The sequence below is a fragment of the Abramis brama genome, assembly GCF_963993115.1.
Source record: "Abramis brama genome assembly, chromosome: 1".
Classification (NCBI taxonomy): Eukaryota; Metazoa; Chordata; class Actinopteri; order Cypriniformes; family Leuciscidae; genus Abramis; species Abramis brama.
Window position 1 is genome coordinate 15963660 of NC_139963.1, and position 26946 is coordinate 15990605.

Sequence of the window (26946 nt, forward strand, 5' to 3'; positions counted from 1 at the left end):
TACTGTATAGATTTCTATAGATATTGATTCAATACACAATTTCTATAGAACTTGTTTGCAGTTTCTGATATGGATAACCAAATGAACCAATGAATTATTTTTACATAAGTGATTTATAGATAATAACCACCATGATGTTCAAAGGACACGCATGTGTGTGTGTGTGTCTCTCTCTGTGTGTGTGTGTGTGTGTGTGTGTGTGAGAGAGTGAAAGATACAGAGAAATTTGCCATTTGTGCAAATACTGTAAAGAAGAATAGAGTATAAGGGAGAGGAAACAGTCAATGACTGTAAAACATCAGATTGATCAGAGATATATCAGTCGAAGGGAGACAGATGGCATCAAATACAGTATTTTACATTACAGTATGTATGCTATGTGATACTGTAAACACGGTAGAGACATGGCTGTTACATTACTGTAACTCAACCTTCATCTGTAAATGTCCATTACAGTATATTCAGTCAAATAGTCAAAATCATTTACTGTATTCATTGCCAGCAAACTCTGTTCTAGCACAGAACCTCATTGCTGTGCTTCATCACAGCTTTTGATAACACACTGGATAGATACTATTACAAACATTATGGATTCAGTTCATAAGTTAGGTTATGCACATGTATTTTCTAATGTGGCAACTGTAGCCTGTATTACTGTAATTCAGCAACAACAGTGATTTGAAACATGTATCTTGCATTGTTTGCTGTTGAATGAGCTGATTGTTAAAAGTACTAAATTGAAAGAAGATCATATTGTTGTGTTTCTGTGATTAAACCAAATGTTCTCATTACGTATTACAATAATCTTGTGTTTGAAACAATGATTATGTGGACTGAAAACATGTACAACTGAATGAAAGCATTACATCAGGTTTTGAAAGAATGACTAGCTGTGTTACAAGTGTGATCAGTTTGGATTTTTGTACTAAGAGTTTTGAAAATGTACACCTAACTTGTGAAAATAGTACCAAAGCGAATAAAAAAAACTGTAATAATTCAGTTTGTTGCGCCCCCCCAAATTTTTTTAGCACCAGCCTAAAAAAACAGCGGTCGGTTATTCTCTCTACTACAGTACTTTTACAGAGATGTATTTACTGTACATTTAGTACCATAATGAAACCCGTATCACCTATTTTGTTCTACAATATTTAATGATTGAACAATGACACAGTGAAACTATCGGTTGCTTGTGTGTGGGTGATCTACAGTTATGTTTCAATGGTATTTCACAATAAATTTGTTTTTTGAACCAATGATTGTGCAAGTGCAAGATTTCTTTAAAGATGTGGTTGCACAATGCAATGTTTTTAACATTAGACAGCCTGTGTTACAAGTGATAACCGTTTTGAGTTTTGTGTCTAGAGTTTTGAAAAATGACATCAAGGTTCTGAAAATAGTAGCAAAGTGATTGTAAAAAACTGTATTTTAATCAAATGTTTTTGTTTAATTATTTTTTTTAGATATTTGCTTGTTGAAATCAATGTGTATTAATTTATATTAATCAATTTATTATTTTTGATTAAATGTATTTGTGTACTTAATTAATGTAAAAAAAAAAATATATTATTTTATAAATTTTGTTTAGTGCTGTCAAATCGATTAATCGCAATTCAAATTTGTACTATATATATACACACACACACACACTCAAATATATTAACTTTTATGTCTGTGTTTTTAAAACATCTTGCGAGGAGTGGCAACATCAAAGCAAACGCCCATGCATAGTTTTATTGTGGATTTGTGGCCTGACATATATTCATATTCATATGTTCATGAGTGTGTATTGGGTGCTGTCCAGCCAAAACAAACTTTGTTGCATTATTTTATTATAATTATATTTATAGATTTACTATTATCACTGCTGCTTTGAAACAATCTGTATCGTAAAAAGCACTATATAAATAAAGGTGACTTGACTTGATGAATATGTGAATAAAACAGCTGCATTATCATATAGTTATCTGTCTGAAAAGAGTCAAAGTCCCCCTGTAGTCAATCATTTTATCCCTTAAAACTCACCTTTGATCACCAAATTGACACGTTTAAATGTTTGTTTGTTTTTTGCTTGGAAAAAAATATATTTGTGCCTTAAAATAGCTTGAATGTAACTCTACACCCTTTCCTCATTTAGTACATGCGGTTCTATGAATATGCAAATGAGCCCCGCCTCCACTTAGAGATCCACTTGTTGACGATTACACGTTGATCTGATTGGTCAAGTTAGTTTGTGACGTCAGAAACACCAGCGATTTCAACCCGTGTTTTTGAGACTGTCTTTGGTTCACTGCAGTTTTAAGGAGAAAATACTCAGCAATGGTGTCGACTTATGAATTTACACATGGTTTGTCTTAAAGCATATTAAAAACAGCACATAGACATACAAACAACATTAAAAGCTTGATTTTCACCACAGGGGGACTTACTGATTACTGTTTTACTGATTTATCGTGCAGCTCAGTGTATTCTGGGTAAAATCTCTCTACAGTCTATTCTGAAACATCAACACAGTTTCACTGATGATTTATAAACCCTAAACCCAGGATAGAGCGTCTGAGTGAATGTGGTCTGGACTGTGTGGATGAGGCTCATTGTGTCAGAGACGCTGTAGAAGGACAGAGTTCCTGCACTGTGATCCACTCCTATTCTTCTGCTGATGGACTTTACAGGGAGTTCAGTCTTTATGTTATTGTGCCAGAATGAGTATCTGGAGGAAGAGCAGGACAATCTCCAGGACTGATCATTACGTCCAAACACAAACTCATTACCCGATCCCTTCCTGCTGATGCTCTTAAATGACACTGATATAAACACACATCCACTCCACTCAATCTCCCAGTAAGAGCGTCCACACACACTCTCTCTACACAACACCTGACGGCACTGATCAAATCTGTCTGGATGATCAGGATATGACTGTTGTGTGTCAGTGACAGTAATCACTCTGTTCCTCTCAGACAGACTGAGGTGTTTATTCACTGTGTTCAGATCCAGAGTCAGCTGATGGGAATCTGATGGAGAAAAAACACATCAGAATCAGGAAATATGAATCTGTCTGATATTTTATGTATCTGAACAATAACCTAACAGTCAACTACAATCTACTGATACTCTAATGAGAGTTAGTTGACATGTTGTAGTAGAGTTATGTATAGTTAGTAGAATGTCTGAAGTGGACCATCAGAATAAAGTTTCACCTAATGATTTACTGGATAAGGATTTTTTTTAAAATATTTGTACTCAAAATGTCTACCTGATTTTTTCCTAGATAAATTTGAGTACTTTGTAAATTTAAGTAGAAAAAATTATATTTTTTTACAATTCCAATGTCGTTTTGAGATTTGATCAATTTACATGACTTTTTCAGGTCTAGAAATCATACTTTTAGAATTAGGATACCTCATATATCCAGGTTTTCCAAGACTGTGGGAACCTTGGTCCTTGTGTAAAATGTATTTGTTGAGGGGGTGAACACATTTTTAGCTTATTTTAATACTTGTTTTCTCTTATTTTAAATCAATCCCTTGGAAGTGTGCTGAGGCCCACTAGTGGGAACCCCTGAATTCTAGACATTTAAATCCTTTCAGTTTGTTTTGATAGCTTTTTTGTGGTCTTTTAATGCAGACTGAAGAGAAAAGACAAGCTTTAAATGCAGCCTTCAGCAAACACAACAAACTGATGGGAGAGGCACAGGATGGAAAAGGTTTGTGTGTGTCAGTTTGATAATATTTACATTGGGTAATAGATAATATATGGCAGGGACAAATGTTTGAATGATCTTTGCACATTTCAGGCTTTGACAGACACCTCCTGGGCTTGTACCTGATTGCTAAAGAGGAGGAGGGTCTTCCTGTGCCTGAACTCAGATCCACTCTATTCTAAAAGGTCTGGCCCAACACTCTCATTCCAATGGTTCATTTTCAGTGTATTGATTTATTTCTATTGCAGTATAATGTAAAATTCTCTGTTTTCCAGTGGAGGAGGGGGGAGTTTTGTGCTTTCTACTAGTCTAGTGGGCTATACTACTGTACTGGGAGCGGTTGCACCCATGGTTCCCCACGGTTATGGGTTTTTCTACCGCATCCGTGATGACAGGTCGGTTCATATCAGTTATTGTAATTTTTTATTGTAATTTTTTTCATTTTTTCATATTATAGTTAATTAAATTCCTTATGCTTCTCATCCTATTGTAGAATTGTTGCATCCTGCACTGTTTGGAAGTCTAGTACAGAGACAGATGCTGAAACCCTGTTTCAGAACCTCTGCACTTCTTTCCATGACATCATGCACGTCACTACTCTGTCCCAACTGTAAAGTAGAGCATTCTGGGAAGTTTAGTCTAACCTCACTTTCTTTAGTTATGCCTCTGGACAGGAAGCATAGCTCTGCAGGGCTAAGATGATCCCATGCATGACTTTCCCTTTAGACTAATCTAAATGTAAAGGATTTTCACATGCTTCCTTTTTTCGGTCATATTCAGAATTTATACTGTAGAATTTATACTTCCAGGAAGTTACTAGACATTAAGATGATTTACATCCTGTTTTCGGTCGAAGTCCACAGTAGCCGATTGTCGAGTTCACGTGCATAGGTTTAGTTACCTATGATCACGCGCGTGAACTCGACAATCGACTACTGTGGACTTCGACCGAAAACAGGATGTAAATACAGGTATGAGCGCTGGCTGAAATAACATCACTTTTATTCATATCTTTCACATCTACTGCAGTCAGATTGACCCGCATTCACTCTGAAGGAATCACTCACATGACCTGTGCACTTATAATGACACATTAAGGATGTTAAGAGGCTAAAAGCAGGTTTAAAACGTGCCCCATTGAAGTCACCAGGGTGCAAATTTTAAAAAGAGGATAACACGGTGTAGGCAACACCGATTTTTGTCGTTGTTCTCTGTATTGACAACACTCCAAATTTACAAAAAAATGGCCGGAGTTCTCCTTTAACTATCGTGTGGCTTTTTAAACTCCAAGGCTAATTCAATGTAAATTAATGTTTTCATATTGAAGATATACATGCTGATGTAAAAATGTCTTACCGTTTGTTAAAAATTGTAGATTTGATTAAAGGGGGGGGGGGGGGGGGGGGGGTGAAATGCTACTGAGTTTTTTACACTGTTAAAGAGTTGGATTCCCATGCTAAACATGGACAAAGTTTCAAAAATTAAATTGTACGTTTGAAGGAGTATTTCTGTGCCAAAAATGCTCCTTCCGGTTTGTCACAAGTTTCGGAAAGTTTTTTTCGAGTATGGGCCTGTGTGACGTCAGCTGGGGCGTAATTTCCTTATATGGGTCCTAAGGGCACTTCTCCCGGAATAGCGCGGGCAGGCGCGCACTCGTAGACCAGAGAGAGAAGAGAGCGAAAGCAGTACCTCATCTAAGCGCTGTGCTCGGCTTTAGGGAAGTCAATGTCACCAAAGAAGTGGGTTTTTGGTTGCCAGGGCAAGACAACCCTGCACAGATTCCCAAAGAACCCAGCGTTAAGGGATGGAGTGTACCAGTGGATGGAGTTTGTTTTTCCAGAGCATCAATGGAGTTGTGCAAGATTGTTTGTTCCCTGCATTTCGACGATGATTGTTTTATAAACAAAGCCCAGTTCGACGCCGGATTTGCAGATCGTCTAATGCTTAAGGATGGAGCAATCGCAACGATAAAGGTTCACGGTCGGTCGTGCGTTGGAACCGCAGGCGGTGAGTAAAACTGCTTCAAATGTCTCTGTGTGTTGTTAGCTCAGCGCGTAAGCACAGCTTTAGCTTCGCCCACACGGCACGCCTCCAGCTGCTCGTTTTTTTTCCCCCGGAAAGACTCGGTACAGCCTATCTTTCTTTTATAAATATAATAAAACTAAAGACTTTTTGGAGATTTGAAGGATGCAATACTACTCTATAGGTACTCAAGATTAACATGAGATTGACTGAAAATGAGTGTTTCACCCCCCCTTTAAGAAACATTGAATAAATGTTCCTGAAAGTTGTCGTTTCAAGAACACAGGTTAGCTTGTCATTGCATACTCAATTACATGCAACGATATTGCATACCACTGATTAAGTATTCACAAGGTGTGAAAATCTGTATTTGTGTATGAATTTTAGTTGACCAAACTATCTTTATCACTCATGGCCTTAAACATGCCCGGTTGTTTTCCATTCTTGAATTCTTGAGACTGACGCCTCTGATACAGTGTATCAGCATTGTATGTGCACTGTATGTGCATTGATTGTAAATATTTTACAGTATAATAAATACTTGACAAGTGATTTGTAATGATTTGCTGGAAACTGTAAAATCCTAACTTAGATGAACCTAACAAATCAAATATTTTAGCAGTTTCCAGCTCTCTAATTGCTTTTTTTATTATTAATTCAAATACAGGCCTACAACCACAGGAGAGCGATTATAAGGAATGTTTTCTAGAATCTGCCTTTTCGGCTCCAGCTGCATGTACCCTGCTGCTCTGCTCTTGCCCATCAGTGACCCATCTGAGAGGTGATGAGGGTGTAGTACGCCCCCTGCTGGTGGAGGAGCTGCTGATGTGTCCCCAGCTCCACCACAACCCCATTTTGAACCACAGCTATAAGGTCTGCGTTCTGGATGGTGGACAGCCGGTGGGCTACAATGATGCATGTGCGACCCTCACGCGCCTTATCCAGAGCATCCTGCACTATCTACTCACAGGACAGAGAGAGACACAAAGGGAAGTAAGTAAGCAAGAACATTATCTTCACTATTTTCAAGCAGATGTGAATCTCAATTTTCCTGCAAATACAGGAACAGATTGAATACTGTCTGTATGAACAGGTGACCAAAGTCCATTCAATTCTCAAACTCATGATAGGTATTTAAGGTTATAACCATAGCGATATATAACACTCAAAAGAATGAACTGTGATCGTACCTTCTCACTCTCAGTGTCCAGAGCAGATGTGGCTTCATCCAGCAGCAATAGTTTGGGGTTGCGGAGGATGGCCCTCGCTATAGCAATACGCTGCTTCTGCCCTCCTGACAGCTGCGTACCCTTGTCACCTGCCTGTGTCTGGTATTTCTGCAACCAAAAACAAATAAATACAAAATTCACACAATGAGGTCTAGTTTATGACTGTAGACAGTCATTTAAATGTTCCTTAGTTTGTTGGTTATAAGATTAGAACATTTAGAGAGTTCTGATATCTGCATCAAGGGATTTATTCAGTAAATGTGTTTCCACTGTAGTTTGTGTGTATGTGTCTTCTTATAGGATAAAAAAAGTTTTATGTGTGGATTTTAAAATGCCGTTTTCATCCAGCGGTTTTTATATTCCAAAATTTGCATACAAATAGGTGGATGGAAACAGCTAATTGTTCTAAACTTTGGAATCTGCATAATTTTTTTTTATTATTATTCATTTATTTGATAAAAAATACAGAAAATAATTATATTGTGAAATATTACTACAATTTAAAATAACTTTTTTCTATTTTAATATATTTTAAAACATAATTCCTGTGATGGAAAACTACAGTTTACCTCAGCAAGATGAAATAATGAACAACACTTGTCTGATTCGTGGAGGTTGAAAAAAAAAAAAGTTATTTGTGGCATGCAAGATTTATTGTATTAAAATTTAAATGCAAAAGAAAAGACATGAGAGTCGTCTGTTTTTGTCCATTTTTAAGTTTTAATTTAATATGTTTGCGATTTTAATAGCTTACATGTTAAATATGTTACCACTTGCTTGAACAACTTAATATATAATCTATATAGAAGTAATGCATTGATTAATACGTTGTTTAAATTGTTTAAACTTGAATACGTCTATTAAAGAGTGCATATGTGTAGGCTAGAAAGAGAATTGCACCGGTGACAAAACTTTTTTTTAAATAAAAGTTGCTGATAACTTCTGGATTTGAAATACAAATATTGTGTATGTGTTTGTGGTACAGCCGCGGATCAGTTACGCACTGCAAACACATCATATGTGAAAGCACTATAGCGCAGGCTGCTCCTGTACCGCATACGCACCGCAACACGCAGCGCACACGGAGTATGTGTGAAACGGGCGCTCAGCGTATAAGGTAGTCGGCCTTACTTGCCTCACAGACATGTCTACTTTTAAACTGAACAATTCAACACGAAAGAACTGCTCGCTGCATATGTAATCCATATGAAATGTGCATTTCTCTCTGGCGCGTTCACTAAGCTACTGCGAAGATCGCAAGTCAGCATCGTCAACTTCATCTTTGTAGCTGACACTGACAAAGAAAACACTTGTTTAATAATAAACAATTAAAATATCTCCTTTCTATATTTGACATATTCATAATTATTAATTTTGCCGGTTCTTTGTGACAGCTTTTAGGTGCTTTATTGGCATACCACCGCATCACCGCACCACCGCACCCCACCCACCCCACAAGAATAGGCCTGTTTATTAAGCAGGATTTGATGGCCGACAAAATGCAATTCAATGTGGAAGTAATCCAAGTATTCAGAATACGTTACTCAATCTGAGTAACGTATTCTGAATACTTGGATTACTTCCAAATTACAATTACTTCGGAATACGTTACAAATTACATTTTTGGGCATGTATTCTGTATTCTGTAACGGAATACATTTTGAAAGTATCCTTCCCAACACTGGTGACTTCTGTGTGTTTTTTGTACCTCTGGCAGCCCCTCTATGAAGGAGTGTATGTTAGCAGCCTTAGCGGCCTGTTCGATCTCCTCTTGGCTGACTTTTCTGTTGTTGTCTCCGTATGCGATGTTCTCTGCCAGGCTGCAGTCAAACAGCACAGGCTCCTGGGAAACAATGCCAATTTGAGAGCGCAGCCAGTGGATGTTCAGCTGCTTGGTGTCATTTTCATCCAGCATCTGTTAACAAAGGGTATAACTGTAATTAGTTTGGGCAAATAAATATGATTTATTACTGGTATAATACATCTCAACACTAGTGAGATGTTTTTAGACTTGATTATATCATTGGATTTGTTACACTCTATCATGCTTTTTGACTTAAAGGGAAACTTTACCTCTGGAAAGATGAATGTGTATTTAAAATAGGTCATTTATGTAGAAGAAATGTGAAATTATTTTTTAATTTGGAGCTTTCTAGACTAAGAAAAGCCAGAAAATGTATTTTTGGCTTATGTGGATGAAAGACAACAACTCCCAGAATGCACTTGCTTCGCTGCCCTAGGAGGCCACTCCCAAGCCACGCCTACCAGTAAGAGAGCACAGTTGAAAACAACAAAGCTAGGCTACTAGCGAGTCTCCGTGATGAGTTTGCCCTGGATTTCGAGATCGCCCAAAATGTCCGGGATTCGGCTTTTGCGTTCTACAGTCGCCATTCATCATGTTTACTGTGGCGAGCAGGACGAGGCTGAGGGCTGTGGGAGAACGGCGCGAGGCCGGTGGCGTCATTACTGAGACGCACCGGTCTCGCATCTCTCACGGAGGAGCGGGAATTTTCTTAGCAATGTTAAAACGCACATCAACCGATCACTTGTTTAGCGTTCATGTAAACACTACATTCAGATTCACCAATCGGAATGAATTCAGTTAGATTGAAACAAAAGGTGTGCATGCAAACAATGAATGGCGACCGCAGAAAGCAAAAGCTGAATCCCGGACATTTTGGATGATCTCGACGGCTGGACATGTCCGGGAAAAAGAGGATGGCATTGGAAATCAAACGCACTGGCACTGATCTGTGATAGGTCTGTTAGCGCATTAGGTCCAAGCCCCTATGGGCGGGTTTGAAAGGGTGGGAACTAGTGCTTGTAGTGTCAACAGAAATCCCCCCCTCTTACACTTCCTCCGACAATGACGCAAAATGACGATTTTTGCGTCATTGTGGGAGGAAGTAAAAAGAGGTAAATACGGATTTCTCCCGTCTCAGGGGAAAATGAGAGAGTGTTGCACGACCATTCAATAGAATGACTGGATTTCTAACAATGCAAAGCTTAATGCAAATGGGTGGAGTGTTCCTTTAATGGTCTATTTATTTTTCTATAATATTTATTTGATCTTTTTTTAAAATGTAGTTATGTTCACATTTATGATAAAAATGCATGCAGTGTGGTCACATTTCTTTTTGACTACCTTGGAATGTGGTTTGATCGTTTGGATCACAAAAAAATAGGACCCGTTTACACTTTTCAGCGCTGTTCACTTGTAATTGAATCACCTGAAACATTGTTAATGGCATGTAAACAGGTCTGTTAATGGCATGTTATATGACAGTCATGAGGACCTGAAGTATGCAGATGAAAGAGAACCATCCTTTGATGTGCATGTCTGGGTTTCCTTTTTCTGGCCTGCCGTATTGGTTATAAGTTACCTTATCATTGACCTTGAGAGAGGTAATAACTGAGAGAGGATTTTGACTTTTGTGTATGTAGTGTGAGTGCACTGTATAACAGTGTATGTGCATGAGTGACATTTCACTGAGCTGGATCAGTGATTAGAGACCATAAAGCTACATCAATTGAGGTACCTGGGAAAAGAGCTTAACAAATCAAAACATTTTATTATATAAAATGTGCATAAAAAGAGGCTATAAAATGTGGCCTCTGAGCTACTTGTCTGTCTGTGTTTTCACCTACCACTTTGCCTTGCTGAGGGTCATAAAATCTCTCCAGTAGCTGGATGGTAGTGCTCTTGCCACAGCCACTGCTGCCCACCAGGGCGAGAGTTTGCCCCTTCTTCACCCGGAGCCTGAGCCCCTGTAGCACTGGTACATCCGGCCGGGACGGGTAGTTAAAACGCACATCTTCAAAACCCACATTCCCTTCAAATTTATCCTGCAGAAATCACAGGAAACAGCCACATTAGTGCACACGTGTATATACTAGTCTTGACATGACTCAGGATATTTACGGTGGGCAGAGTCCAGCTCTGTCTGAGTGCTTATCAGATAAGGATGGAGCTGCAGAACCGATAAATGATTAATTTCCAGGACTGATGCCTGGGACAGTTAATCATGACAGGCTTCTAGGAACTCTGAGATCTTGCCTAGAGGTAAGACTCACTATAGTTTAAAACATTTTTTATCTCTTGTTGGGAATACTGTATATCCTGGTGTTATATTCATGTTCATATTTATGTACGAAAGCAATACTGGCTTGTCTCCATTCTCTGAGGCGTTGTCAATGGCTGGGACTCTGTTGATGAGCATCAGTACATGAGAAGCAGACATCTTGGCCTTGGCGTAGCTTGGAGTGAAGGAGTTTGCCTCTCCAACAGCCATTGCTCCATACACAACAGCTGAGATCACACTGAAAGACAGAAACAGATATATTATCCATGGTTATTATCGTTAACTAAAACAATTACAAAAAACATTTTTCGTTACTTGAAACAAAATAAACGTTAACTAAAATAAAATAAAATATATATTTAAAAAAACATTTTTTCAAGACAACATTTTCTTTTAGTTTTAACTTGAAGTACTAAAATAACTAAAACTAATAAATAAAAACTGTATAGACGTATTTAAAACAACAACAACAAAACGACTAAAACATCCAGGATTTGGACAATGAAACTGAAACACTGGCCAATATAGTGTTGGAGGTTTCACGCCTACAGTATATATGTGTGGCCTGGTGGCCAAACTTTACTGATTTTTCATTACATCAGTAATGTACTCAGAGCAGAGAGTGAAAGTTGAATTAGCAGAGTGTGTCATAAAATATGTACAGAGCCTGTACAGAAATACTGAAATCCACACAACATAATGGGAGACATATCAGAGTTCAAAAGAGGACAAATTGTTTGTGTGCATCTCACTGGCTCATCTGTGACCAGGACAACAAGTCTTTGTGGTGTATCGAGAGCGGTATCCAAGGTAGTAACTGTCGACTCAAGAGGAAAATGTCTGAAAAGTATGTCCAGGTACTAACCAGGATTGTATCCAAAAAAAATATAAAACCACAGATGCCCAACTCCCTGAACGATTAAATTTGCACCTCGACTCTTCTGTTTCCACCAAAACTGTTAGTCTGGAGCTGCACAGAGTCAATATTCATAGTCGGGCTGCTATAGCCAAACGTTTGGGCTGTGGACAATGTGAGACATGTATTTTTCTCTGATGAGTCCACCTTCACTGTCTTTTCCACATCCGTAAGAGTTATGGTGTGGAGAAGCCCCAAAGCGGCTTAATGCCTGGACAGTTGCTGCCCAGAGTGAAGCACGGGGGTAGTTCAGTGGATCAGTGATGGTTTGGGCTGCAATATCATGGCATTCCCTATACTGTGATTGATGCGAACGTCACTGCCAAGGACTCCTGAACCATTCTGGAGGACCATGTGCACCTAATGGTTCAGACATTGTACCTTAAAGGGGGTAACATGTATCAGCACGATAAGCCACCAATACACACAGCAAGACTTGTGACAGCAATAAAGCTTATTAAAGCTTAGCTGTTGTCTTAGTTGACCATCTACATTCATGGCACATCTGGTTAGTTTTGTATGGACTTTTCTTTCTATAATCATTAATTGACACTGTAGAAACCAGCAGACTCTGGACCTTCCAGTCCATTCCCTCCAGACACCTGTACTTCAGTGTGTATTAGCTTTAGTGTGGACATATTGCCCATGTGTCTCTACTACCTGATCTCACTCACATTTGAACTACCTGTGACAGACATGCAAAACTACTCTGCATCATGTTAATACTACTGTGGGGTCTTTTCCTCACATATTCCTCAGTCTGCTGTGAGTGTGTTCCTGCCACTTACAGGAAGACGCCCTCGAAGGTCATCATCTTCTGTTCAATGAGCCAAGAGCCGAACTTGTAACAGCCAGCATAGGCAAAATAGATCATCGCTTGAGAGAAAGAGAACGTCAGGCCGAAAACATGTGCTTTTTTCTTAGCGTTTCTAGGGAAATCAGACAAACATCAATTAACTCACAAGCTCATTTTGAATCCTAACAGATATATAACAGACATTTACAGAATTATAATTAGTCAATTTAAACATACTTGTAGGGCACAACTAAGTTCTCCTCATACAGACTCTCAAACTTGCTTTCCCTGGTCAACGAAACCACAGTGCGGATATTCTCAATGGCTTCTGTTGCAATCTAAATGGGAAAAATACATTGTGGACAACATAATGAAATAAGACAGTTGATTTAAGTTGAGCCACATTAAAGTATACACATTAAAATGTTCACCTTCCCAGCATGCTCAAGCTCTTTCTTGTCTTTTAGAGCATGTCCTGCCAGTAACTTCATCTGGATGGTTCCAGCCACAGCCATGATTGGCACAATGGAGAGAATGAGGAGGGTCAACTGCCAGCCATACACAAATGAGATAATAATGGTGGTGCCCAGGTTGGCCACATTCTGTGCCAGTGTTCCCATTCTCACTCCAGTTGCCTGTGGTAAATAAAGTCATGGTGCCGTTTGAGATGAGCTACTGTGTTAAATGGGTACCACTTACAATTTGAATTTATAGTAAACAAAACATTTCATTTAAATTTCAACAATTATACAATTACATTTTTTTAATTTATTTAATGACCAATATTTGACTTCATTTGTACACCATAAAAAAGTACAATTGTAGTCATGTTGCTAAAGCACACCAAACAAAAATAAAAAATTTCACAAAAATACAGTAAAAGAGTAAGTAAACAGAGAATATCACCAATAGTTATGAACTTCTTTGTTACTGAACATGGGTATCAATTTAGGAGATTTGCACAAAGTTCTATGTAGGACTATGTGTTACTCTCTGTAGACAGAGTGAGACTTACGCCCTGCACTTGAGCTGTATCTGCAGCCAGCCTGGTGGTCAGCGAACCCACACTGTTCTTAGTGTCATCAAACCAGCTCAGGTCCTAAAATACACAGACAGGTGTTGTTCTACTCTCCATCAACAGACAATCATGAATAGGTTCTTTGGGGTTGACCTTCGGATGACTGGTCTATGTCAATTATCATCTCACCTGTCTCATCATGGCATTGAAAGCTTTAAACCTCAGTCGCATGGTCAGAATCTCCCCAGCTTTCCCAAAACTGTAACCCTAAAAGAAATTAAAATATTGAAAAGAAAAAGAAGAGTGAAAATTACACCATAATGAGACCATTTAGACCGGTGATTCTCAACCTTTTTTGGAGCAGCTATCCATTATCCAGGTCCCTTAAAATTGGATAATTTTTAACACAAAAAAGTTACGGACAACAGCTTTAAATGTTTGATTATTCATGTTAAATGTAAAAATGTTAAATAAAATAGAAAACAATAAATTCATAAATAGTAGGCCTTTATTAAAAATAAATAGACATATAAGACTGTTTATTCACATGTTTAAAACAAATAAATAAAGTAAAGCCAACATTTAAAAACATTTTGGCAGTTTTTTCTTTATTTGAAAATCTTGTAAAAATATGCTATTATAAACTCGTAGGGGCAACAAATGAATTTCTGACTCTCTCCCATGCCACTCAAAGAAGATAAGATGGGCTGTCATTGGACAGTAAAAATTATGCTCATTAAAGCGGTAATGTTTGCACTTAGGTTTTATTACGCATTTAGGAGAGTATTGCAAGAAGCTGCTTACATTAACCTTACTTTCGGACCACTCTATCCCACATACAGCAGCGTTCATAGACGCAAGTGCTTAACATGACATCATACAGACAGGGCGGGACTCGGCCTGAACTGATGAGGAAAAATGCGGGTCTTACGCAATTTGCCCACACAATATATGGTCAGTCAGTGAGCAGCGCTCAGTGGCCTCAGTGTTCTGAATCGAAAAATCCGAAACAGACAGCACTGATTCGTCTGGACCGACAACAGCTTGGCCTGTAAGGCGGGAACCTCTAGGTTATAGAACCTTATGAATGTAGACGGGGAGGCCCAGCCTGCCGCCATACATATGTCTTGCAAGGCAATCCCACTGGACCAAGCCCACGAAGAGGCCACGCCCCTCGTGGAGTGCGCTCTGACACCCAACGGGCACTGCAAGCCCTTGGTAGTGTATGCCCGCGCTATAGCATCAACTATCCATCTGGATAGGCTCTGTTTCGATGCAGCTAGTCCCTTGGAACGCCCGCTGAACGAAACAAATAGCTGCTCTGTCTGTCTAAAAGCAGACGAGCGAGACACATAAGCTCTTAGCGCCCTAACTGGACAAAGAATGCTTGCGTCCCCTTCCTCGTCAGAGACCGGCAGGGCTGACAGGGAAATGACCTGAGCCCTAAATGGTGTGTTGAGGGATTTTGGAACATAATCATGCCTAGGTTTGAGTATGACTCTCGAGTCATTTGGCCCAAACTCCATGCACACCATGCTCACAGAGAGCGCGTGTAAGTCACCTATGCGCTTCACTGAAGCGAGAGCCAGTAAAAACACTGTTTTGAAAGACAAGTGTTTAAAATCGATCGTTTGGATAGGCTCGAATGGGTAACCTTTCATGGCCTCCAATACCGTAGAAAGGTCCCACACAGGGACTGAAGGAGGTCTGGGAGGATTCAGCCTCCTAGCTCCCTTAAGGAAGCGGATGACTAAATCGTTCCTTCCCATTGACTGACCAAGCTCTGTCTTAGAAAATGCTGCTATAGCCGCCACATAGACTTTGAGCGTGGAAGGGGTCTTACCCTTATCCAGCAGCTCTTGCAGGAAGGAGAGAACCTCCGTCACCCCATAGTCTAGGGGTGAAACGCCCCGAGCTTTGCACCAGCCAGAAAACACTGACCACTTTGAGGAATAGAGCCGTCGAGTAGACGGGGCCCTAACCTGAGTGATAGTGTTTAACACTCCCTCTGGGAGGTCAGCGGGTACCCGTTGATAGTCCATACATGAAGGGACCACAGCTCCGGGTGAGGATGCCAAATCGAACCCCTGGCCTGAGAGAGGAGGTCCCTCCTCACTGGCACTGGCCACGGGGCAGTGTCCGCTTGCTGCATCAGAAATGGGAACCACGGTTGGTTCTTCCAGAGCGGCGCTATGAGCAGCACTGAGCATCCCTCTTCCCTGATCCGTTCTATCACCTGAGGCAGGAGAGAGATGGGGGGAAAAGCATAGAGCGGGCAGCGCGGCCACACTTGGGCCAACGCATTCCTGCTCTTGGAGAAAAATTCCGGACAGTGAGCGGTTTCGTGAGACGCAAACAGGTCCACTTTCGCTCTGCCAAATTTCTCCCACAGCAGTTCGACTGTGTGCGGGTGTAGAGACCATTCGCCTGCCGGAACGTTGTTCCTGGACAGCCTGTCTGGTCCCAAATTCTGTAGCCCAGGCACGTGCACCGCTTTTAGCGAGCGCAGGTTGCGCTGAGCCCATACCAGAAGGCTTTCCGCCAACCTGTATAGGTTTCGGGATCTGACCCTGGCGATTTATGTAGGACACCACCAACATGTTGTCCGAGCGGACCAAGACGTGGTGACCCTTTATCTGGGGACAAAACCGCGTCAGCGCGTTGTCCACTGCCAACATTTCCAGGCAGTTTATATGCTGAAGCTTTTCCCGTTCCGACCACTGGCCGAAGAACGGTCTGCCCTCGAGCAGCGCTCCCCATCCCGAGGTGGGCGCGTCTGTTGACACCACTTTCACCCTCGAGGAAGTCCCCAGGCTTACACCTGATTGGTACCAGTCGTTCACTTTCCAAGGTTTCAGAGCTATGATGCATGCCTGATCGACCTTGAGATAAAGCAGACCGGACGTCCATGCTCGGCGCGGCACTCGCGCTTTCAACCAGAACTGCAGAGGGCGCATGCGGAGCAAGCCCAGCTGGAGAACTGATGATGCTGAGGCCATGAGACCCAGCATCCTCTGAAATTTCTTGAGCGGGATGGTCGCGCGCAGCGGAAAGAGCTCGCTGCGCGCTGAATATCCAGCGCGTGCTGTGATGACAGCCGCGCTATCATAGACCGCGAGTCCAGTTCTGTGCCCAGAAAAGGTATTATCTGACTGGGGATCAGAGAACTCTTCGCCCACTTGACTCTGAGACCTAGATTCTCGAGATGTTCGAGTAAAATGGTCCTGTGCTCTATGAGCTCTGAGTGTGATTGAGCTAGAATCAGCCAATCGTCCAAGTAGTTCAATACTCGCATGCCCCAGAGTCTGAGGGGTGCGAGCGCTGCGTCCATGCACATCGTAAATGTACGGGGTGCTAGGGACAAGCCGGACGGTAGGACTGTGTACTGATATGCCTGGCCCTCGAAGGCGAATCTCAAGTATCGCCTGTGACGTGACGCTATCTGTATTTGAAAATACGCGTCCTTCAGATCTATTGACATAAACCAGTCTCCTCGGCGAACCTGCGCGAGGAATGCTCTGTTCAGTTGTCTTAGATCTAGTATGGGTCTGAGACCCCCGTCTTTCTTCGGCACCAGGAAGAATCTGCTGTACAGCCCCCCTTCGCTTTGAGCTTGAGATAAAGGCTCTATTGCCCCTTTGCTCAACAGATATTTCGGCTCGAAGTAGGTGTGCTACTTCTGTATTCACCGTGGTCTCGACGTGCGCCGCCGCACGGCGAGGGCGTCGACAGAACTGTAGCGAATAGCCTCTTTTTATAATGTCTAGCACCCATTCCGAAACCCCGGGAAGCCCTGCCCATGCATCCGCATGGGTGGCTAGGGGTTGAATGCGAAGCACGCTCTGGTCACTTGGCGACAGAGGTGCTTCGGTGTGCTGTAACATAAGCGTTACGCTGACGACATTTGAGGTGGGGAGCGCGCTGATCACAGTGCTGCGGTGTTTAACCGAGTGAGGGAGGGCTGGGCGAGTCCCGTGGGACTTGTCATGTCTGTGAGTGAATGTGGCCGCGGGAGAGCAGGCACATTTACTGCGTTGAGCGCATTGTCTGCCTGAGCAGAGTGAATGCACACTGGTTTCGTTTTTACAGAAACCGTGAGACATGCAGAACATAGTGTTTGTGGGCACTGGGCAGTGGGCACATTTACTATGTTTGATGCGCAATCGACCTGAGTCGATTTTATGAGCGCGGGCCCTGTGTGGAGGGCTGTGCTTGTGTGTAGGGATGAGCACTGGGCAGTGGGCATGTTTTGTACACTCATAGCACCATCGGCCGTGGCCGGGACACCAGAAAATACGCTCTTTATGGGATTTATCTGGGTAGCCATAAAAACGGCATTTGTGTGCAGGCAAGCGGGCAGCTGTTCCGGCTTGTACACTGCAGAACACACTGGAACAGTCACATTTCTTGGAACTGAACGAGCGATGAGCTTCGGTGAAAGTCCGGCCGTGGCGGGACTCGAACACCGACGCTTTCCTAGGCGTGCTAGGACGACTTCGGGGCCTCGGGCTTCACCGCAATCCTAGGCCGTGGCCCACGCGGGGCGGGGCGGCGGCTAGTCGAGCGAGAGCGAGGCCTCGAGCTTCGGGCCTGTCGGCGCTGCGACGAGGCGGCAGGGGGTGGAGGCTGTGGCTGTGAGCTCCAACTTTCCATTCCTCCACTGCGCTGCGTGATTCTAGCCGCCGCCGGATTGTTGTCAGCGCAAAACACATTTCTGAGCTTGTGAATGCTTGTCAGTGCTTGAGCGCTGGTCTATGACTGGAAAAATAATAGAGTCGTTGCAAAAGAAACGATACATAGCTTACATGTCGCATTAAACTGGCAGATTTTAGAATGTTGTAGGTAATTATTATGCAAGTAATTACGTTTAATCTTGTCTTGCCTGGATCTTTGGTGTAAACTCGTGAACACCCCCCTTTCAAAAATCTTGCTTCCAACTTGCTTGAGAACCACTAGACCAAGACATAACATTGTTTTTTAAAAGCCTTTTTTATATATTGCCATGCCATTTAACTAATACCACATACATGCAATGTGTTTGATATTTTCTTTAAAGGTAAAAACTGATGTCAGGATAATTTTTATTACACTACAGTTCAAAAGTTTTGGATGTTGTGAAATACATTTGCAGATTAAAATAACAGTTTGGTTTTTAATACATTTTAAAAATGTAATTTATTCCTGTGGTGGCATAGCTGAATTTTCAGCATCATTACTCCAGTCTTCAATGTCACATGATCCTTCAGAAATAATTCTAATATGCTGATTTGGTGCATAAAAAGTTGAATTATCAAAATTATCAATGTTGAAAACAGTTGTTGAAAACTGCTTAATATTTTATATGAAGCTGATCTTTTTTTACAGGACTCTTTATTTTTGAGGAAAAAAAGAACAGTAAATATTTTTAAATATAAAGCTTTTGCAACATATATTAATAATATATTATAATACACTTAAAAATCTTTACATTTTTTTGCACTTGTCGCCTGTCAATGACGTAATATCTGCGTTATCCCTGGTTTCCGCTCGTACTGCCATAGAAACCATGGCGACAGACGTGGACAACTTGTCATGTCTAGCAGCACGCTCACACTGTTGTTGTTTCGTTCAAACATTATGGACCATGGCAAGCAGACTTTGGGACAAAAGGAGAACTAAAACGAGGATCAATATCAGCGTGGCGTTTTCGAGATGCCAAGAGCTCCATATCCGCAACTAACTTCGACTTGACAGAGACGCCACTCTTGCATGTACTTTATTAGACAGGTGAGCAAATGTACATAAAACTAATCAATGTTATATAGCTCAACATGATGAAATGTTAGAATATGATCAGTATGTTATTCTAATGTTGATCTAGCTCACTGCTAGTCTCATACAGATAAACTAACAGATAGAATAACATTATAACTTTCAACACACTCATATGCAGTTTAGTGTGATAGTGTAGACCAAGTGAAACAGCGCTGTGTTGCCTCAAGTTTAATTCGCCAAATAAACTGACCCTGTGTGAGAAGTAATTCTGCACTTGGGGGTAGTTCGGCAGAATGAAATGTCGTAATTCCTTTATATCCACGGGACTCGCGTGTGGCGCTGATATCTGTCTCTAATTAGCAATCGTGCCATGCTTTATACCACAGTCATGTTAAAAACATCAATGTATTCACTCATCCATAAACATTATTAGATCCATTACGACAAGTTCCATAAATCTGCTTATGCGTCATCAACCTACGCCTTTGTTATTGTAAGAGGTTAGCGACCCCTAGCGGCAAAAATATTACATATTGTAGCTTTGAGATGGCATCCAAGAAATGTATTAAATAGGGTGTCTTAGGCAAGTTCTACAATTTTCATTTTGTGTGAAAGTTGGTTAAAGTTCATTGTGTGTATTCAAATGTAAATATTAACACAAAACAAACCTGTAAGAACAGACTGAAAAAGGACACAACCCCAATGGCAGCAAACAGCAGAGAATAGAGTTCAGACCTCTGCCTAACCAAATTCTGATCTGTCTCAGCAAACACCTACAGAAGAAAGAGGAAAGAAAGAAGCGTTGGGCCATAAATGTATGGGGAGTAATGTCTCAATATTGTTGACTGTCAATAATGGTAATTATTTATTGATATTTCATTTTCTTGATACATGAACATACAGCAATGATTTTAGAGAAAATGACTGCAAATGCGGGTTCAATGCCTCCGTTGATGGTGGCACATAAAACTCCAACCACCATGTATGGCCATTCCGGTTTATTCAGTTTCAGGACTGTCAGGAAGGAGATGTCTGGAACCTTTTCCTACAGAGAAGAAGTAAAATACAAAATACAAAAAAAATAAAATATGAAAAAATGTATGTAAAATAATTACAATCAAATCAAATGAATAATTTCAATTGAATCTTGATCGTAATTTGAAGTTCCTTACAGTATAAAGGAAAGAAACAATTATTTAATTTATGAAGATGACACTCACAGCGAAATATATGAGCAGCATATCTACATAATGTCACCAGACAGATAGATTTATGGATCTTTTTTAAACTATCCCATTTTGGTTTGATTTTAATTGAAGTGGATGTATAAAAATAAAGCTATTAAAAGGAATTAAATTGATGAATTAATTGATAAATGTAGGAAATTATAGTATAGCCTCAGTTTCTTACTTCCTCTATCTGTTTCTCTTCATCCTGCTGATCTTTTTCTGAGCCACTTCTGGATTTCTCTCTGAAGAGTGTGCGATTATTTAGAGAGGTGACTGAAGGACTCTTCTCATCCATAGTCATCTTCTCTTTGTCCTCCTCTGAGCTCTTAAACATCTGTGATGTAAATACAGGACCTCAAATTGGACCCCATTTACATTCTGAACACATTTACCTGTGTTATCATGCATCAATATGTTATCGGGAACAGAAGATCAAGTTATGACATATTGATTAAAAATTACAGACTCAGTGTGATGTTAATGCTGTTTCATGTTTAAAATAGGCTTTTTTAACCTTTAATGTAAGAACAGTAGGAGGAGAGAGGAAACACTGGGAGAAGAGAGGGGGAACAGGACCCGGAAACATGCTACACCATATGTAAGAGTGCTGCCACAAAGCTCCAGTGTTTCAACGGCAACGGGCTTCAGTTGCATATGGAGCTCAAGTGTGTACCTATGTTGTGATATGGGTTTCTAACCTGCATAGTAACAAGAGTATGGTAGATTCCCTTTCTCTCCATCAGTTCGTCATGTGTGCCCAGTTCTGCTATTTCACCATTCTGGAATCCAGCAATGACATCGGCGTTCCGAATAGTGGACAGCCGGTGAGCCACTATAATGGTGGTTCTGCCCAGCCTCACCTTTTCAGATGTAAAAAAAAAAAGAATTTTTATATATATATATATATATATATATATATATATATATATATATATATATATATATATACACACACACACACTTTTCTGGACTTCTATATTTTTTTATTACCTTATCTAACGCTGCTTGCACAATGGTCTCACTCTCGGCATCCAGAGCAGACGTAGCCTCATCAAGAAGGAGGATTTTTGGATTGCGCACAAGTGCTCGTGCAATAGCAATACGCTGCTTTTGTCCACCACTCATCTGGGTGCCCCTGTCTCCAACCAGTGTCTCAAATTTCTGAAAATGAACAGAGATATTGGTCAGAGCATACCTGATCAATCTTTGTTATCTTACAAATGATCACCTTATACATAAGAATTATTTTGCAACATCTTATCCTACATCAGGGAGCTTCATGATGAAGTCGTAGGCATTGGCTTCGCGTGCAGCCTGCTCAATCTCCTCTTGGGTGACATCTTGGCGACCATAGCGGATGTTTTCTGAGATGGTGGTGGAAAACAGCACTGGCTCCTGACTAACTACCCCAATCAGTTCTCTCAGACTTCGAACGTTCAGAGAGCGAATATCATGACCGTCAATAGTCACCTGATGAGTTATAGGAAAAGAAAAAAGTTTGGATGAAGGACAAAAAGTTCAAAAAGTTCATACCTCTCTACCTCTCTTTCTACTTACCGTTCCTTCTTGTGGGTCATAGAAGCGTTGTAGCAGCTGGACTGTTGTGCTTTTCCCACACCCACTGCTGCCCACCAAAGCAATGGTCTGTCCACTCATGACTTTAAGATTCATTCCATTCAGGACCTACACAGCCAAAAGAGAGCCATAGTTAGAGTCATTTCATTCTGTCAAGTTATTTTGTTCAAGTAAAAAAAAATCAAGTTTAAATCATTTGATGTTCCTACTTTAACATCCTGTCGTGACGGATATATGAAGTGAATGTTTTTGAACTCTATGTTTCCTTTTACAACATCAAGTTTGTAACCTTTCTCCGAGAAACTGTTAATGTTGGGTTCCTGTTGGTGAAAAAAAGGATTGTGATATTTAAAATACAAATTCCAGTAAGGGATAGAGGTAAATTCACAATCAAACCCCATTCAGACTAATAGACGTCAATAACACACTAATTGCTCTACACAAGAGAAAAATTATTCCCTGTTGTGGTCTTCTATTTATTGCATCTCAGCAGGGAACCACCTCTGATCCTGAGACCTGGCCATATTTCATGCTGCTAAAACAATGAGGGGAAGTTATGCAACTTGGCTCTGGATTATTTGTGCACACATTTTTGTCTCTGGATTTTATCTCAAAGCAGTTGTCTGCTTACCGTGTGTGTGGTGTTTGTTTAAACTTGACCATCTTAGTCTAAATAAAAGACAAGTTTAGTGCTGTGTGTATGTGTTTTGATTGTCCAGGATTTTCCTTCTTGGAAAAATGGACAGGAGTTAAATATAAAACAGTTATGATGTTAAGCTAAATGAGCTGCCCTTTCTGAAGGAGAAAGGAGACGTAGATTTACTGTACTTTCACATGGGTCGGATTGGCTGAATGATCTGTACTGTACTGTACAGGACAGGACAGGACAGGACAGGGCAGGACAGGACAGCTTAAAGGATATAAAAATGGCCAGAATACATCTGGAGCTATAGCACAATAAAGCCAGGTTTCCCAACATTTCGACAAATGGAGTTTTCCACAACTTTTCCAGGGATTCATGATAGCATAAGTATATTTTAATTCATTGGCTGCAAAGAAATGGCTGCAAATTTGCATGGCAGGTATCAATTCTTGAAATTAATAAATGTAAACATTTGTACTTATTTACACTACCCTTCAAAAGTTGGGCGTTAGTAAGATTTTTTTTAATTTTTTTTATTCATTTAATTATAATATCCTGAAAGAATTTATGATTAGCTAACAATGAGTTCACTCACATGATCAATGATCTGGAAAACTTTGTGGGCGGCCCCTCTTGCACTAGAGAAGGACTGGATGTTAGGAGACGTTTGACCAATGCCGAAAGCTCCAATTATGACGGAGAAGAAAACCTGAAATAGAGGAACAGAAAATGCACTCGTGAAACAGACTCATGCTTATTTAACAATCTGCTTTAAGTTCCCATAAAGAAAACATAACCCCTTGCTATTTATGATGTAATGTTTTTTTTATTTTTTTTTATCATACAATATTTGACATATGACCGAATTCTGGACCAATGTGACTGTGGGCTTTAAATAGAAGACCAAAGAGTTTCTGAAGTAATATGTGTTTGACATAACCCTGCTGTGACTCACCGTTAAAAGTATACCGACATCGTACTCATTAGCCAGGATGAGAGTGCTGCCATACCAAAAGGCCAATGCATAGGACATATAGATCGTGAAGAATGTGAAGCCCATAGCAATGTTCACAGTGATGGCCTTCCTTATGCCAACGTTCTTGGCATCCTCTAAGTTTTTGTGATACCTTTGAAAAACAGATAAAAAGGCACATATTTATTATCCGGATGCAAAAAATGTATGATGATCACACTGAATAGAAAATTCCCCACCATCTTCCTCATAATTTTTCCTATTCACGTTTTGGGACAAAAATAGACTAAAAAATGAATAGGTAAAATTAAACTTTTAGGACCAAACCATAAAGTGCTAAAACTGGTTTGGCAGGTGAGCTGGTTTAGGTTAAATTTAAATTGTTTTAGGATAAATGAGAGTTCATGTCTGACATTCTAAACAGGATGATTTTCAAAAACACCTCTGTATCTCTTTCTTTTGTCCACCAAAGGCAAAGACAGTTCTGATGGCTGACAGCACTTCCTCAGCCACTGCTCCAGCCTTGGCATATGCCGTCTGCTCCTTCGACGTGAATGATGTCATCATCTAACGAGACAGGGATAAATTGTTGTTTTTTCATTGATTTAAAATAATATTATTAACCATTTTATTTTTAGCCCATCAACTTTATCTCTCTTTGTGACAATCACATATGACATAATTTTTAAGCCATAAATTTTGTTTTGTGTGTGTGTGTTTATATATATATATATATATATATATATATATATATATAGTTTAATGTTACAAAAGCTTTAGATTTCAGATAAATGCTGTTCTTTTGAACTTTCTATTCATCATAGCATCATGAAATAAAAATGTAAATAACTGTTTTCAACATTGATAATAATCATAAATGTTTATTGAGCATCAAATCATCATATTAGAATGATTTCTGATGGATCATGTGACACTGAAGACTGGAGTAACGATGCTGAAAATTCAGCTTTGATCACAGGAATAAATTGCACTTTACTGTATATTCACATAGAAAACAGCTGTTTTAAATTGGAATAATATTTCACAATATTACTGTTTTTGTTTGTATTTTTAATCAAATAAATGCAGCCTTGGTGAGCAGAAGATACTTCTTTTAAAAACATAAAAAATCTGACTGACCCCAAACCTTTGAACGGTAGTGTATATATATATATAATGTTTTTGAAAGATGTCTCTTTTGCTCACCAAGGCTGCATTTATTTGATTCAAAATATAACTATATATAACATAACTATTTTAACATATTTACAGTAAAATGTAATTTATTCCTGTGATGGCATTTGAAATTTAAATTTGAAATAGAAATCAAATAAATGCTGTTTATCTCTCTCTCTCTCTCTCTCTCTCTCTATATATATATATATATATATATATATATATATATATCCTTGATTGAACAAAATTAATTGTATTCTCTTTTCTAGCTAGTTAGAAAAGTACTATAATAAATGTACTTCAACATGAGTCATTGTGATTGTGTTGAGGGGCACCATGTGGGTCTCTATATTCCTTATCATCCCACCTTTGCGATCATAGCGGCTGAGATCCCGAGTAAAGGGCTAACAGCGAGGATGACGAGGGTCAGTTTCCAGCCTTTGACAAAGCCAATGATGATGCCAACAAAAAAGGTAGTGAGATTCTGAAGCAGCATGCCAAGCTTATCTCCAATGCCTTCATTTATTTTGTAAACATCACTGGAGGAGAGGAAAAAAAGAAGAGTGGTATATATATGCCATTGTGTGTGTAATATCTAGGTAAATGACTTTTATTGCATGTCATACTCTGTGAGGCGTGTGTTGAGCTGTCCAGTCTCATTGACATCAAACCAGCCAATCTCTTGTTTCATGATAGAGTGGAAGAACTTCTTTCTAAGTCTCTTCACCTGACGTCCTGCTGCAAGAGTCCAAAAGGCCACCTGCATATATGCCGCCACCAAGACTACAAATCCCATGATGCTGTAGTTTACAGCATACCTGAGAAGGAGAAACACGACTATCAGACACTTAGAAAGACTTTTATATGACTTAAATTAAAACATGAAACATGAAGGAAAATGGCAGTGTTCTAATACAAAGCACATTGGTCTTACCTTGTCATCTGCTCCCCCAAAGTCTCATTACTGGTCAGTGGGAGGGTGAAGTCTAGAGATTAAAAGACTGCATGTTATTGTTAGTTTTTATAAAAACCTCACAGATTCCCTTTGTAACAACATTACAGTGATGAGACATACAAATTATACACTCACTGGGTGGAAGGGTGGTATTCTTTGAATTCTCTATTGCTGCATTTTCCGCAAAGCTGTTTGTCATTTCTCCAAATACAATAACCATGAGAGGATGTACTGCCCCATTGACCATGGACATCATTGTGGCAAGCAGGATCAGAAAAATATCGACACCATCTGCATAACGAAACTGACGAAAGGACACACTTCTTTGAGAAAAAGTTATTCTTTGAGTGAAAATGAAATTAAATAACAAAAATTAAACAATTACATAATCAAACAAAATGAATTATCCATGCATTTTTAAGGCTGATGTATTGTTTGGTTGTGGTTACATATTTAGTTTTGAGTATTTAAAATGTATTTAAAATGTTTTAGTGTATGTGACATTATTATTGATTTCACAAATAATAATAATAATAATAATAACATATTCCACTCACTATCTCTAATGGTCCCACCATCTCCACCTTTTCTTTCTCCTCTTCCTTTCCATTTTTCTCACTGCTGGAAGAAAAAACACAATTAAGTTTTAAGAATTAAAAAAGTAAACAATAAAATAAAAAATGATTTTCATTAAATTAAATTTGAAAGTATATGCATGTAACTAGTTACCACAGATGTACTAGTTACAACTAGGTAGGTTTTTTTGTTGTTGTTGCAGTTACATAGTTAACTTTTTTGACTACATAAATGATCTAGCCTACCTCTTACGTGAGAAGATATAATGTTACTACGCCAGGACATGAGCCATAAACCATGAT

General features: G+C 39.8%; 1 protein-coding gene across 1 annotated transcript; it reads right to left on the minus strand.

The window, feature by feature from the left end:
• Positions 1 to 1649: 1649 nt before the first annotated feature.
• LOC311080978 (ATP-dependent translocase ABCB1-like) lies at positions 1650 to 26434 on the minus strand. The gene is made up of 25 exons (XM_084111298.1): positions 26106 to 26434; positions 25740 to 25981; positions 25481 to 25652; positions 24380 to 24504; positions 23920 to 24091; positions 23560 to 23673; positions 22531 to 22641; positions 22304 to 22429; positions 22013 to 22216; positions 21737 to 21907; positions 21394 to 21606; positions 20928 to 21080; positions 20419 to 20562; positions 20186 to 20290; positions 13953 to 14030; positions 13761 to 13844; positions 13177 to 13380; positions 12983 to 13083; positions 12738 to 12878; positions 11115 to 11271; positions 10600 to 10797; positions 8660 to 8866; positions 6913 to 7059; positions 6463 to 6682; positions 1650 to 3011 (listed from the first exon to the last, which is right to left on the minus strand). The coding sequence occupies exons 1-24, from the start codon at positions 26322 to 26324 to the stop codon at positions 6485 to 6487; spliced, it is 3786 nt and encodes a 1261-aa protein (XP_083967424.1). The 5' UTR covers positions 26325 to 26434; the 3' UTR covers positions 1650 to 3011; positions 6463 to 6484.
• Between the last annotated feature and the right edge of the window lie 512 nt (positions 26435 to 26946).

What these genes read in the sequence shown, in the direction of transcription:
- LOC311080978 (XM_084111298.1), bottom strand. Translation starts at nt 26,324, where the DNA reads ATGATGTCCATGGTCAATGGGGCAGTACATCCTCTCATGGTTATTGTA. An exon ending in AGCTTGAGCATGCTGGGAAG is followed by an intron (nt 13,084 to 13,176) that starts GTGAACATTTTA and finishes TTTCCCATTTAG; the next exon opens with ATTGCAACAGAAGCCATTGA. An exon ending in CAGAGAATGGAGACAAGCCA is followed by an intron (nt 10,798 to 11,114) that starts GTATTGCTTTCG and finishes TGATTTCTGCAG; the next exon opens with GATAAATTTGAAGGGAATGT.